This window comes from Choloepus didactylus, chromosome 27 (genome assembly GCF_015220235.1).
Source record: "Choloepus didactylus isolate mChoDid1 chromosome 27, mChoDid1.pri, whole genome shotgun sequence".
Lineage (NCBI taxonomy): Eukaryota > Metazoa > Chordata > Mammalia > Pilosa > Megalonychidae > Choloepus > Choloepus didactylus.
The window spans coordinates 11276351-11288486 of record NC_051333.1 but is presented as its reverse complement, the minus strand read 5'-3'; the positions used below and the strand labels follow the sequence as shown (position 1 = coordinate 11288486).

The window sequence follows — 12136 nt, the reverse complement described above, 5'->3', positions numbered from 1 at the left end:
GCTGTAGGATCCATGGTGCCCTGGCAGCCCCCCTCCTACACCTCACTGCTCTGCATCCAAGTGCACGTCACTGTCACTGGTTCCGGTTCTGGAGGAAGCAGAGTAACCCTTGTGTACACACTGGGAGCACATATCTCTGGCCCACTCTGTCTGGTGTGGGCCTGAGAGTCTTGCTGTCCCAAATCGCCCTGTGGGTAGAAGGGGCTCACCGAGCCTCCTACAGAAGCTGTGGGAAAGCAGTCAAGTCACTGCAAGGGACTGCTGGCTGCAGGACACACAGTGCAGCGCCTGGGGACAGGAGGACACTGTTTCCTAGGGAAGAGGGGGCTTTCCTATTCATGTAAACGTGGGATTCCTAGGGCCATGTGCATGCCAAAAACAAGAGGCATGTGAAGAAAGGATTAGGGAGGCCTTCTGTTTTGGCCTGGAGCTATCCTCTAAACTCACAGTATAGACAAACCCTGAAGGAGAGCACTGTCACAGGTCAATCTGCAAACATACAAGCTTTAAGAACAGACACCTCACAGTCTAAATTCCAGAGATAACACAAAAGATATTTAAATGTCCAGGTTTCAACAAAAGATTACAAAACATTTAGGAAGCAGGAAGTGATGACCCAGGCAAAGGAGAAGATTAAAGCATCAGAAACCATCAATGGAGAGGATCAGACCTGGGATATTCCAAAGAGACTTCAAGAAAATGGTCCTAAATATGCTCCAAGAGCTAAAGGAAAACATGGACAAAGAACTAAAGGAACTCAGGAAAACAACAGGTGAATACAAAGAGAGATGGAAATTATGAGAAGGAATCAAACAGAGTTGAAGACCACAGTAACAAATTAAAAATTCCCTGGAAGGGTTCAAGAGCAGATTGGAGCTGGCAGAAGAAAGAATCGGTGAACTTGAAGATAAGACAATTGAACTCATTCAGTCTAAGGAGCAGAAAGAGAAAAGAAAGAAGAAAAGTGAACAGAGCTTGAGGAACCTGTGGGACACCATCAAGTATACCAATATATACACTGTGGGAGTCCCAGAAGGAGATGAAAGAGAAAATAGGGTAGAGAGAATTTTCAAAGAAATAGTGCCTATAAAATTCCCCAAATTAACTAAAGACATGAATATACATATCCAATATGCTCAAGGAACTCCAAACAAGATACACCCAAATAGACCCACAATGAGTCATGTTATGATCAAACTGTTGAAGGCCACAGATAAAGAGAGAATTCTGAACGCCACATACAAGGAAGCCTCAGGGATATCTAATGCCAATTTCTCATTGGAAACCATGGAGGCGAGAAGACAGTGGGAAGATGAATATAAAATGCTCAAAGCAAAAAAAAAAAAAAAAAAATTAGCAACCCAAGAATTCTGTATCTTGCAAAACTATCTTTCAAAAAGGAAGAAGGGGTTAAGACATTTCTAGATAAATAAAGGGTGAGGGATTTTGTCACCATTAGACCTATAAGAATTGCTAAAGAGTTCTGCAGGTTGAAAGGAAAGGACACTAGACAACTGACTGGAGCCCCATGAAGAAATAATGATCTCTTGTAAAGATAATGGCATGGGTAAATATGAAAGCCAGCATATAGTATTTTTGATTTGTAACTCCTCTTTCTCCTTCCTATGGGATCTAAAAGGCAAATGCATAAAATATAAGATAAATCAATGGTTTTGGACCCAAAATGGACAAATATGTAATTTGTGGCAAAAACTACCTAAAGGTGGGGGGGAAGCAGGGGTATAGAAATATGGTTTGTGTATGCTGTTGAAGCTGTCAGACTGGTCTCAAAGCAAACAAAACTGTTACAGATTTAGGATGTTAAATTTGAGCCCCTTGATAACCACAAAGAAAATATCAGAATGTGCAAACTCTTAGAGACAGAAGGTAGAGTACAGGTTACCGGGGCGGGGAGGGGGGAGCAGGGGAAATGAGGAGTTAATGCAAAATAAATGTAGGATTTCTGCTTGGGGTAGATGGAAAGTTCTAGTAATAGATGGTGGTGAGCGCACTGCACCCTGTGCATGTGACTGATCTACTGAATGATAAGCTTGGGAGTGGTTGGTGTTTGGGTTTCCTGGGCTGCTCAAAGCAGATATCCTGAAGTGGTTTGGCTTAACAATGGGAATGTATTAGCTTACAAGCTTACAGTTTTGAGGCCATGAAAATGTCCAAATCAAAGCAATGCTTTCTTCTGGAAGACCAGCTGCCGGCAATCCTTGGCTCCTCTGCCAAAGATGCATGATAACATTTGTGGTTCTCTCCCTTCTCTTCTACTTTCCTTGATTTTAGCTTCTTGCTTTAGTAGCTTCCTATCTCTCTCTCTCCCTCTTCATTCCTTTTATGAAGAGCTCTGGTAATAGGATTAGACCCATCCTGATAGAGGTGGGTCACCCCTTAACTGAAGTAGCCTTATCAAAATATCTTGTTTACAATGGGTCCACATCCACAGGAATGAATTAAATATAAGGACATTTTTTTGGGGGGAGGGTACATACAGCTTCAAATCACAACAGTTGGGATGGGAAGATTTCTGTTGTATATATGTTTCCACAATTTAAAAAAAAGAGAGAAAGAGAAACTAAGAAGATGACAATTAAATTCAATACATGATCCTGGATGGGATCTAAAAGAATGGAGGAGAAAAGGTTCAAAAGGACATGATCGGGACATAAGAAAAACATTGGAATATAGAATGTAAGCTTGACATCAACATAAAATTTCTTGAACTTTATAACTGCACTTAGGGTGATTACATACATGATATCTTTGTAGGAAATGTGCACAGAAGTATTATGTGATAAGGAGTATGTCCAATCTGCCATCAAATGTTCAGAAAATGGATTAGATAAATAGATAGATACGTAGGAAGAAAGAATGATAGAGCAAAGTTGGCAAAATGTTAAAATTGGTGGATCTGGTTATCTGGGGGGTTTAGAGGACTATTGGAATTCTCTATATGGAGTTCGGATTATTTTTGCAACTGTCTTTTTCTAAACATAGAATTACCAAATGACCCAGCAATTCCACCCCGAGGTGTATCCCCAATAGACTTGAAAAACACACATCCACACAAAAACGTGTACACACATGCTCAAAGCAACATTATTCCTAATCACCCCCAAAATAGACTCAACGGAGAGTTGCAGGCTCCGAGAGAGAAGCCCCCTGCCCCTAGACACACATAGTGCCCTCCCATCCCCCTCCACCTCCCTGTCCTCCATCACTGTCACCCCCGCAGTTGTTTGTGAGCTGCTTGGGATTTCCAGCCTAAAGGACCTTCAACCGTTCCTGTCCCCAAGGTGGGCAAACATTGCAAGCAGCAAAAAGCAAACACCCCAGAGCCCTCCCAGCACACTGACCTCGGAGTGGGGACAGGGGTCAGGGACCTCTCCCGGCCCACCCCACCCCGCTCCAACCTCCCCCTGGCCTCCTGGGATTTGGGTGGAAGGTGGGGCGGAAGTTGTCCAGGCTCAGCTAGGGAGTTGGAGGGGGCTGGGTTCAAATCCACCACTTGCTGGCTGGGGAGATATGTCGGTAAGTAGCTTCACCACCACGCTCCCAGCCTCAGTTTCCTCATCCATAAAATGGGAATGATAAAAAGATGCCCACCTCATGGGGCTGTTGTGACATCCAATGAGGAAACCCACCCTTGCCATGGGGTCTGGGCACAAAGAGTGGTAGAAGCTCATGCAAAATAAACATTGGTTGTTGTTGGTTGAGCGCCTTTGAGTGTCTGGCATTGCTTATATGGAGCTGATCTCTCTCCAGGGCAACCCTTCCAGGTATGTGGTACGTGAGTCCCACTGATGGATGAAGAAACAGGCCTAGAGAGGTTAGGCAACTTCCCCAGGTCACACAGCCTGAAAGAGGCAGAGCCAGGCTCTGTGCCTCTCAGCACAATGCCTGCAGCCTGAAAGAGGCAGAGCCAGGCTCTGTGCCTCTCAGCACAATGCCTGGTAGTTATTTTGCTGATGATCATTAGCCAAGGACTCCAGGGAACATTTTTTGAGCATGTACTGGGGCCAGGGGATGGACAGGGGTCTGCTGGTGGCTTTGGGGTCAGGACCATCAGGTGGTGGCCCAGGTACAGCTGCCACATTTAGCAAATAAAAACACAGGACTCCTGGAGACATTTGGTTTTCAGATATATGGTGAAGAATTTTTACCATTATATCCCAAATATTAAATGGACATACTCATATTAAAAAATTCTTCTTTGTTTATCTGAAAGGCAAAGCTACCTGGGTGTCCTGTATTTTATCTGGCAACTAGAGCAAGGGGTCCAGCCCACAGTCCCCTGGGAAAGGGTCTGATGTCGATGACCCTCTACTATGTGCTTCTGGAAACTTCCCCCTCCGGACCTCGCCTAACCTCCATGTGGCCTCTATGAGGCCGGTGATTATTATCATACCCATTGCAGATATGGAAAACTTCTGGCTCAAGGAGGGACTATTTCAACCCTGGTCAAAGACGAAGCTGTGGGGGATTTGAAGCCCAGGTGTGGCTAAGGCCAGAGCCATGGAAGGAAAGAGCTGGAATGCAAAAGCAAAGGGATGCTTGGAGGTGATCAGGCCTCAGACCACCACAAAGAAGCAGGCCAGACGCACAGGCTGCACTGCTGACCGTCTCCTGCCCTGCAGCCTGGTAGCCCAGGGGTCTTAGAGACAAAAGCCACCATGATAATAAACAGCTACGATTTTGTGAACACCTGTAGTTCCAGGCTCCGCGTTGACAGCTTTCCTGGTATCATGTCATTCATTCAACTTCCTGAAGGGTGGGCCGTGGCCCCTGTTTTATGGAGGAGGAAACTGAGGCCCAGGGAGAGAGGTCGACACATGAGGTGGGGCTGGGATTTGAACGCGATTCAGGGTAGGATCCCGGAGAGCCTTCTGTCTCCCCGGCTGTCAGGTCAGGGAGCTGGCGATGGTGGGAGGGAGGGAGGCCAGCAGGGGCAGGCATGGCCTCTGTCACTGTCACCTGGGTCCCTCTCTCTGAAGTCTGTGCCAAGGGGTGTGAGGAGGCGGCCAGGGGAGGGCCCTGCTCAGCCACCCCCACCCCCACCCCGGGCCTGGAGAGCTGAGGATTAGGGGACAGAGAGAAGGAGCCCCCAGTCATGTCACCCAGGGCCCTGCCCTCCCTCTGCGTCTGTGTTCTAGTCCTGGCCAGTGCTGTGGGTGAGGAGGGATTGGGGGGGGCGGCAGGCGTGGGGACCCCCTAGCCAGGTGGGGTGTGAACATGCTGGTCCGTAAGCACGCAGGTTGGAGTTTGTGTGCTTGTGGCGAGTGTGTGTGTGTGTGCACACATCTGGAAGTGCAGGTGTAAGCGTCTGGGTGTGAAGTGAGAACACGGGGTTGGGGTGAGTATTGGGGTCACATGTGTGCATTTGGGTGTGTAGAAGCAGAAGAGGGGGCTGCTGTGGTCTGTAGTGTGTCTGGGAACACTCATGTGCATGTGAGCATGGCCCCTGTGTGTCTGTGGGGTACATGTGTGCAAGAGATTGGAGCATTTCTGTTTGTGTGGACACGCGTGTGCTGGTGCGTGTGGATTGGTATAAATGTCTCTCTCATGTGTATTGAAAATTGCATGTAACTCTTCTCTAGCGCTTGCAATGTGGTAAGTGCCTTAAATATATTAACTCTTAATTCTCCCAATAATCCTCCAAAGTAGGTCCTGCTCTGATCCCATTCTGCAGAGGGGGAAACTGAGTCTTGGAGACCGTGGGTGGGAGGAGTGGGAGGATGGGGGCTGTTCCCGGGCAGGCAAATGGAGACATCAGGGTGTCAGAGAGGTGGGCTTACAGACTGAAGGAGAAAACAATAGGTGTGCAGGGGTGACAGGCGCGGCGGGGGCCAACGGATGGCTAAGACTGGGGCCAAGAGGTCCGCGGGGGCTCAGAGCACTGCCAAAGGTGGCAGTGAGGGTGAGCGGGGAGGGAAGGAGGGAGGACGGGTTCTGGTTCTGAGGCCCTGGCCCACCCCAGCTGCCCTGTGGTCCCACCTAGTGTGCCAGGAAGAAGTGTCTGCAGGGACCCCGAGCCCAAGCCCACCAAGGCAGGAGACAAGTCGCTGGAGCCTAGTGCGGGAAAAGATGAAGGAGCTGGTGACCAAGACCAGAGAGAGGTGGCAGTGGCTCTGGTGGGTGTGCACTGGCATCCGGGCTGAGGGGGGGAGGGGACTGGGGGCCTGGACCCCTGGATCTGAGGGAGGAGGGGGCTGGGGGCCTGGATCCCTGGGTCTGAGGGAGGAGGGGGCTGAGGGCCTGGACCCCTGGGTCTGAGGGAGGAGGGGACTGGGGGCCTGGACCCCTGGATCTGAGGGAGGAGGGGGCTGGGGGCCTGGATCCCTGGGTCTGAGGGAGGAGGGGGCTGGAACCGGGATTCCTGGACTGAGGATGAAGGAGAGGGTGGGGTAGGGTCTGAAAGGTTGGGGGGCGTGCGGGAGGTGAGAGTTGAGAGCAGGGACTCCAGGGTCCGACCGAGGGAGGAGTGGGGGGGGGAGTGCAAAGCACTGGGGGGCAGCTGGAGCCTGGGCAGGTGATGCCCCCTCCTCCACTGGGGCCCCAGGGCCTTTCAGGGCTTCGTGCGGACCTACTACGATGACCACCTGAGGGAGCTGGGCCCCCGCACCCAGGCCTGGCTGCGCAACTCCAGGGACAGCCTCCTGAACCAGGCCCAGAGCCTGTGTCCCCGGCTCCTCTGCAGGGAGCAGGACGCGGCTTAAAGCGTCCCCGGAAGCCCCCTGCCCTCCAGCCTCCCCATTGTCCACAATAAAGAAACTAGGATCCCTCCTCGCCCTTATGCGAATCCCTCCTCCTCTAGCCAGAAGTATGCCCACCCCACCCCCACTTAATGATTAATGAGTGGAGGAAGAGTCTCCCAGCAGGGAAGGTATGGTGGTGGGGGTGGGGGTGGGGGGCTATGGGGTGGCCGGTGGGGAGCAACCTCAGTCCCCAGACCCGCCAGACCTGCCACTGAGGGCTTGTAGGGGTGGGAGACTTCGTGGCACCCCATTTTGGGAGAAAGGATAGAGGGCAGGAGGAGGGCAGCACGTCCCTACAGAGCCCAAACCCCCCATCCCCAGTCCTCTGCCCTCACTTCCCCGACGGGACGCACACCGCAGACCCCACTCCTTCTGAGAACCCGCATCTTCCACCCCACTCTAGTTTCCTCCGCAGTCTGTCTGCCTCTGCAGCGAATTTCAAGCGGGGGCTGCCGCGGCCTGACCTCGGGGTGGGGGGATGTCACTGCCCTTCCCGCCCCCGCCCCGCCCCCTCGGGCCGTCCGGTTGGCGGGGACTTTGGCCTTGGCCGCCGGGTGGGGGCGGCCGCGGTGAGGGTGGGTGGCGAGAGCTATAAAGCCCTCCGTGCCCGCCGGGAGCCTGGTGACGACCGCCCGCCGCAGTCCGGTAAGAGAGGCCGGGCGGGCGGGGGGAGCAGCCGTCGGGGCGAAGGTCGACGGTGGTGGCAGAGATGGCGCCCGGGGGTGGAATCCCGGCGTTTGGAATCGTGGGATCCTTGCCCCGGGCTGCTTGCTCTCCCGGGGCGGCTTCATCTCTAAAACAAACGGGGACGAGCAGCCCGTGCCCTGAGCTCTTTGATCGCGAGCCTTGGGTGGGGGGCCCGTGAGCGGGTGCCGAGCTCGAGGGCCGGCTCTCGCGGTGTCCGTTGTGGTCGCAGTGTCTTGAGACTTCCCAGAGGATGAGAACATCCTGCCCTCCTGCAGAGCACGCATCCCCGCGGGAAATCTCAGCGTCTGACTCGTTTAATGTCTATTCATTGGATTTCTCGCTGGTGTCAGCCGCATGAGGCTGGGGCCTTGGTTTCCTTCACTGTAGTGCCCAGAACTCTGCCTGGCACATAGCAGTTGCTCAGTAAATGCTCCCTGACTGAATGAGTGGGTGAATGTTAGAAGGAAAATTTTTAAGTCGGGAGTAGAAGCCCGAGAAGGACACCCAACCTTAGAGATGGCTCAGGCAGGGAGACGGAGGTGGTGCAGGATAGGAGGGGCGGGACCCCAGGAACAGACGCCTCCAGGGAGCACGTGGAGGACAGACATGTCCCACAGCCCCCACCTCAGTGTTCCAGGTCTCCCGACACCATGAGCACCCGATACCTCCTTGCTGTGTTTCTGGTCGTCCTGGTGTTGGGATTCGGTGAGTGTGGTGGTCATAGGGGGTGGGGCGGATCTTTGAGGAGGGGGAGGAGTGCCAAGCATCTTCCCAGCCGGGTGCTTGCCCCCACCCTCTCTCTGCTTCCCTGCCTGGCTTTCACCTGGCTGCAGGCCCATCGGCTCCCCTAAGCATCACGCTCTCCCTTTGCAGAGGTGCAGGGGTCCCAGGAGCCTGAGGCCACCACCCCACCCCTGCTGGCCCAGGTGCAGGAATCACTCTACAGTTACTGGGATTCAGCCAAGGAAGCCGCCAAGGACCTGTACAGAAGGACCTACCTACCAAGCGTGGATGAGAAGCTCAGGTGTCACCCCCACCTGCTCGTGGCCCAAGGGTCCAGCCCCCAGTTCCTAATGCATCCAGGACCCAGAAGTCCTAGCCCCAGCCCCCTCCTCCCTCAGACCCGGAGTCCAGGCCCCAGCCCCCTCCACCTTTGGACCCAGGAGTCCCCTCCCAGCCCCTCCTCCTTCAGACCTTCTGTCCTTTCTCCCTCAGGGACATGTACAACCACGGCACGACGGCTGTGAGCACTTATGCAGGGATTGTGACTGACCAGATCCTCACCATGCTGAAGGGAGACCACTGACAGCCCCCCTCCCCACCCAAGTCTGTAGGGGAGGGCAGAGCCCAGGCCCTCTGACCCGCCCCAGGATCTCCAACTGCCCTTCACTTCCCAGCAGCTCTCAGCATCCTGCTCCCAACTTTAGCCTGAATTCTTATCAATAATAAATTTTTTTTAAAATCTAAGTTTATTCTCTTCCATATGGTTGCTTTCCTGAGGCCTCAGGGGCGAGGACTGGGGTATTACCTCACTTCAGGCAACATTTATTGGGCACCTACTGTATGTATTTAGCACTAATCTGGTCAGTGGGAACAAAGAGGTGAAAAATAACAGTCAAGAATCATAACAACAATAATTAGAGACTGCCCAGCGCTAAGGCTCAGCGTTCTCTGTAAAATGACAGTCAGACAGCCAACCCACAGCCGTCTCTGGCAGTGTTCTGGCCTTGGGCTGACACTTTACATGTGCCATCTCAGTGAGTTGTCCAACTACCCTGTGACCGAGCGGAGTGGGGACTGAGGCCGAGAAGTCATTGTTGAGCTTAGGAAGTAGTGCTGAGGTTGGCCGGGACTCAAGAAGATGAACCACGCAGCCTGTGCTCTTTGGCAATTCCTAGAGCTCAACCAATGGGCATTTATTGAAAGCCCACCAGGTCCTGGGAACACAGCAGTGGGGAAGACAGATGGCCCTGCTCCTCCGAAAGCCATGGGTCCTGGCCCAATGCTGCCACACAGTTTATTTTACTACAGCTTTGCAGTATGTTTTGTTGGTGCTTTCCCTTTGCTAGTGACAGTAATAGCACTTATTGAGTGCCTACTGGGACCAGCTGCTCCGTTCCATCCTGAGGCCAGAGACAGAGAGGCCCCTGCCCGCAGGTAGCTGTGGGAAAAGGCAGAGATAAGCAAACAAAGAAAGGGAGAAGGTAATTTCAGACAGCAACACAGGCAAAGAAAAAAAAGAGGAGTAAGTGAAGAGATCAAGGTCTGAGCACGGTCAGACACAGGCCCCACAGCCCAGCATGGAGAGCTGGGAGGGGATGGAGAGATTCTGCTCCCAGTTCGGGGAAGGGGTGATTAGTGGGTGGAAGAGAGGATCTGGGAAACAAGCAGAGAATTGCAGCAAAAAGGACAGGCGTGCAAATAAGGGCAGAGGTTCCTCAGTGTGAAGGGTGGCAGTCCTGGGGCCCATGGGTGGAGGGGGTGGGGACCTGGAATCCTGGACCCTGCTCTCTCAAGTCCCCCAGGGTGGGAGTGGGGGCTGCCAGGCTTTGAGGATCCCGGCTCTCTGTTTCTCATCGGCTTGGCATTGACCTCCAGCCAGCCTGCCTGCCCTCGTGGAGCAGTGTTCTCAGGTTCTGAGGCTGGCAGCTGCGAGTCCAGTAGAAAACACGGGCCCTGGGGAGGGGCTGCAGGCAATGCCCCCAAGTCCCCAGGGCCTGGGAAGAGCTGAGGCTGCCAAACCCAAGGGGTGACGGCGGGGGGGGGGCCCTGAAGGAACAATCCCTGCTCTGTCCACTCGTTCCCCCACAGACTCAAGCCAAAGAAAATGACTGCCCAGGCCAGTTCCGCTTCCAACCAATCCTGATGCCTTTCCCAGACTCCTCCTTCCTTTCTCAGACTCCCCCACCCCAGTCCCAATCCCTTCAGGATCCCAGGGTCCAGTCCCCAGTCCCACTTCCTCAGGGTCCAGAAGTCAGGGTCTCCAGCCCCTCCTTCCTTAGACCTGAAATCACAGCCCGCAGTTGGTGTTGGGCGCCCCCTAGTGGACGGAACAGTGGGTCTGTCCGGTGTTTCACTTCACTGGTTATTAGGAATGGAAGAGTTTCTAATTGGGCCACTCACTGAACAGACCCAGGGGAAAGTTTTGGCTGGAGGGAAGGAGGCTCCGAAGGGGTCCCCTCCACGTTCACAGTCTAGCTGAGAGTTTCCCATGCTCTGATAGGTCTGACTCTGCAGTATATGACAGTCGGAGGACAGATTGGGGGCATTTTGTATCTGGAGCTAGGAGCAGAAATGGAGTTACAGGGAAGCTTATGCTGCAGCAATGCTCCTCGCTTATCTGGGCTTTCCGTGGTCCTTCACCCAAACGTGTACATGTTATTTTGTATTTTTTTTTAAGTGAGGCCCACAAAACATAAGCTCAGTCTGCCCGTCTGGGGGTCTTAGTGTTGGCTCACAGTTGAGTCCCTCATTTTGCATTTGGGGAGCCTCATCCTTTTGTTCGGTAATTCCACTCCCCCTCCCTTGTCACTCCCCACTCCTCCCAGCAGTGCTGGAGACATTGCAGGGACCATGACCGTCCTGGGTCTACAAGCCCAGTAGGGGAGACACACCCATCCCTGATAGTGACCACACAAAGTGGGCAGGGATGGGGTGGGGGAGACTATGGGTCTGGGGAAGCTGAGAGGGGACGCCTAATGTGGCCTAATGCACAGATATACCCAACAGGCTGAGGAGGAAAAGGGGTTTCTTTAGGCTGGGGGTGGGAGTGAGGGTGGGGTGGGGTGGAAAGCAGGGGAGATTTTCCCTAATCTGACTCCTTGTAGAGATTTTTCAATCAGCTTTTATAAATGTTAGAGACAAAGCAAGATAATCGTCTTGGGTAACAGAGGTCTGGAAAACTTCAGTAGCTTTTTATCTCAAGTATTTACTATTTCCTTCAGGATTTACATCCTGTGATACCTGGGGCATGGTGCCTCCAAGTCTGGGGCAATAGGTGAAAGCTTATTTATTATCTGGGAGGTCTGGGGCTATAGATGAAAGCTTATTCATATCTGGGCGCAGACTTTACATTTACATATTGCTTTTCTGGAGACTAAGAGCTTGACATCACAGCTTGCTTACATTTCAAAGTTACATTTGTGAGGTTACTACAGATAAGGTTCAAAATAACAGCTAACTGATATTAACCACTCACTGAGCATGAGGCCCTGGGCCAGGTCCTTTACATCTGCGATCTCACTGGGTCTTCCCAATAATTCTGTGGGTGGGGCGGGGTGGGGGGAGAACAGCAGGTATTATAATTTCTGTTTTATAGAAGACAAGAAACTGAGGATCAAAAAGGTTTGTCACTTGTCCAGGATCATTTAGCCAGTCAGTAGTTCAACCAGGGTTTGAACCCAGATCAGACTTCCATCCAATCCATTGGTTAAGAGGTAACAGCCGCTGAGCGTCTCCTGCTTCTCTGGGCCTCCATCCATCCTCCCCAAGCCAGGACTTGGAAGAGCAGGGAGATACAACAAATCATGGAGTTTTTAGAGCCCTTGAAGCCGACCGGGACCAGGGCTGCGGGGTCTGCAAGAGAGCAGAGACCTCTAGGGGACCGCGCAGGTATGCTAAACTAGCAGGCTCCAAGAGTTAGGGGAGAAGATGACCGTGAGAACCCTGAAATAAGAACTCTGAATATT

At 52.7% G+C, this 12136-nt stretch overlaps 2 protein-coding genes across 2 annotated transcripts; both read left to right on the top strand.

The window, feature by feature from the left end:
- Positions 1–5020: 5020 nt before the first annotated feature.
- Positions 5021–6794, top strand: APOC4 (apolipoprotein C4). Its single transcript, XM_037819727.1, has 3 exons — positions 5021–5177; positions 6005–6137; positions 6566–6794. The coding sequence occupies exons 1-3, from the start codon at positions 5117–5119 to the stop codon at positions 6720–6722; spliced, it is 351 nt and encodes a 116-aa protein (XP_037675655.1). The 5' UTR covers positions 5021–5116; the 3' UTR covers positions 6723–6794.
- Positions 6795–7327: 533 nt separating this feature from the next.
- Positions 7328–8915, top strand: APOC2 (apolipoprotein C2). The gene is made up of 4 exons (XM_037819728.1): positions 7328–7406; positions 8078–8153; positions 8322–8472; positions 8664–8915. The coding sequence occupies exons 2-4, from the start codon at positions 8099–8101 to the stop codon at positions 8752–8754; spliced, it is 297 nt and encodes a 98-aa protein (XP_037675656.1). The 5' UTR covers positions 7328–7406; positions 8078–8098; the 3' UTR covers positions 8755–8915.
- The last annotated feature ends 3221 nt before the right edge of the window (positions 8916–12136 follow it).